This window comes from Triticum dicoccoides, unplaced genomic scaffold (genome assembly GCF_002162155.2).
Source record: "Triticum dicoccoides isolate Atlit2015 ecotype Zavitan unplaced genomic scaffold, WEW_v2.0 scaffold24119, whole genome shotgun sequence".
Classification (NCBI taxonomy): Eukaryota; Viridiplantae; Streptophyta; class Magnoliopsida; order Poales; family Poaceae; genus Triticum; species Triticum dicoccoides.
The window spans coordinates 1-2,320 of NW_021249444.1; the positions used below are offsets into that span (position 1 = coordinate 1).

The 2,320-nt window shown below is 52.6% G+C and overlaps 1 protein-coding gene and 1 non-coding gene across 2 annotated transcripts; one reads left to right on the forward strand and one right to left on the reverse strand.

The window, feature by feature from the left end:
- The first annotated feature begins 965 nt into the window (after positions 1-965).
- On the forward strand, positions 966-1,046 carry TRNAL-AAG. The gene has a single exon. It is a non-coding gene; the product is annotated as a tRNA-Leu (tRNA).
- A 378-nt stretch (positions 1,047-1,424) lies between these two features.
- On the reverse strand, positions 1,425-2,195 carry LOC119345472. Its single transcript, XM_037615534.1, has 2 exons — positions 1,894-2,195; positions 1,425-1,785 (listed from the first exon to the last, which is right to left on the reverse strand). Exons 1-2 carry the CDS (start codon positions 2,028-2,030, stop codon positions 1,425-1,427), a joined length of 498 nt encoding a protein of 165 aa, XP_037471431.1. The 5' UTR covers positions 2,031-2,195.
- Between the last annotated feature and the right edge of the window lie 125 nt (positions 2,196-2,320).

Consider the following 2,320-nt stretch of genomic DNA (forward strand, 5'->3'; position numbering starts at 1 on the left):
GGCGATGTGCTGCGGCAGTGGCAGAGTAGTCAACTTGGACGGTGTGGCCCCAATCCGGAGGGCAGGGATGGAGTTGCGCGACAATTCAAAAGAAATTCCAGCCCGTATTCGGTCGGTGCTGGCGGCGATGGCGCCCGTGGGTGTCGTTTTCCTCCTTGGAGGAATCGCCAAGGTATGCCGGCATCTCCCTCACTCGCCCATGGGATTGGCAGATGTCTTCGGGTGAAAGCCTAGGTTCGGAGTTGAACCGGCGTGATGGCGGCGTCCTCATCGTCGCTACTCTGTTGGGAGCATCGCGCTTGAAGGCCGAGTCTTGAGGTTTCTTGTTGCGCTACTTTCGGTGCTCGCTGTTGTCCAAGGTGAGCTTTAGAGGCGCAATGTACATCACAGCCGGCGAGTCCAAGACGGTGGCTTTAGTGTATCGACCAAGTCCCGCCATCTACTTGCCACCTCCTTTTTGGCATCAAGGGTGGATGGTGCGTCCACAAGGAAGTATAGTTGGAGTTGGCTGTCTTCGGAGGTGTCTAGCGCTGGTCGAGGCGCGGCAATGTTGCTTGGTTTTGGTCAGAGTCTTTTTGCTTTGTAGTTGTGTTGTTGGTGGTGGTTGTTTTCGGGCTAGCACCGGTGTGAAGTTTGTGCTACATTTGTTGTCCGCAACAAGTTGTAGTCGACTTGTAATTGAAGTTCTGTCTTTTATAAAAATATGATACGCATTCGCGTACTCTCGAAAAAAATATGAAGAACTTTTCAGATAGTACATTCAAATTTATCCTCCCACACAGCATACAGAACAACTCTTCAGTACAGTAGATCGTAGTTTTAATCTCTAGTTTACAACTATGGTTTTCCCTTAGCAGTTGATGGTAGTTGCATTGTCTTGTGCGTAGAGGTCTGTGGCCTGATGGGAGTTACCTGGGATCATGTACTGTATTGTATCGGGCACATGCGGAAAATAAACAAAAAATGATCGGATGGCCGAGTTGGTCTAAGGCGCCAGATTAAGGCTCTGGTCCGAAAGGGCGTGGGTTCAAATCCCACTCCGGTCAAAAGTTATTCTTTTTTTTTCTGAAAAACATAGAAAACTAAGAGACAATTTTTTTCCTTTTAAAATCAAGAGTGCATCGATGCGCATCAGAGACATGCATTTACCAGCTACGAAGTCAAATTGCCACGATTTACTTCTGCTTCATACAAGGATCAAACCGCTCACATGCCGTCAAACCAAAGAATGGTTTAGATCGACTAAAAAAGGTAGAAAAAGGTTCTGATAGCACATACCCACACACTACAGCAGAAAAGCATTTCCTATCTTCAAGACCGGGTGGCCATGCCGTTCTCAGTCTTGAACAAAGATGCATAACGAAACAGAAGATGGGGGAAATGAAGCAAGAAGAGACCGTCGGCGTCGGCGACAAAGGAAGGAGTTAGGCTTGAGCCTGCGGAGGCGCCTGGGCATGGTGCAACCGGGACCAGAGGACCCAGAGCAGCCCGACCGCCGACGCCGCAGCGAGAGCCCCGCCGGCACATGCCGTCCCGTCGGCGGCGAGCTGGTACGACGCGCACACGGGCGTGGCGACGAGGTCCACGATTAGCGCGGAGGACGCCGCTCCGACGGCGACAAACGTGATCAGCCACTGGAGCACGATCAGGACGACCAGGAGCGTGACATCGGCCGGCGGGGGCGGCGGCTGCTGCTGCTGCTCGTACTTTAGCCAGCACGACTCGACCAGCAGCAGCAACGCACCAACTGGGACGGCCAGCAGCAGCAGCAGCATGCATAACCTCCTGAAAATTTCGAATAGTTTGTCATGCATTTGGTATGACGAGAGCCAGCCGTTGATCCATCAGCGAAACTACATACTAGAAAGATTATACGGTGGAAATGTGCTTAACTGGTGTGGGTCCTCGAGCGTGAACTGGATCACCCCGGGGACGCACTCCTCCGCGAGGACGGCCAAGACAAGCGCCGTGACGTCGAGGGCGAGGCTGCCGCCGCCGCAGACGACGATGAACCACCCTGCTGCAGCCATATGAACGAACCTAGCTGGAAGCGAGTGTGAGTCTGTGAGATGGCGAACGCGACACTTTCCACCCTTGCTTGCAGGCTTGGTTACAAGTTGTTGGCAAACACATGGATCGCTTGGCTGTCGAGCCCTCTTGAAGCCCCGGGTGCTGAGGGGTTTCCTTTCTTGGCTCCTGGGTGTTTTCAAGCCATGCACCTCTGCTCACCTTGATCCGGAATACATGACAACGTACATGATGGTTAGTGGGCTGGACTAGCCGGTAGAACAAATCTAGCTATGACCACTGCCACACTTAT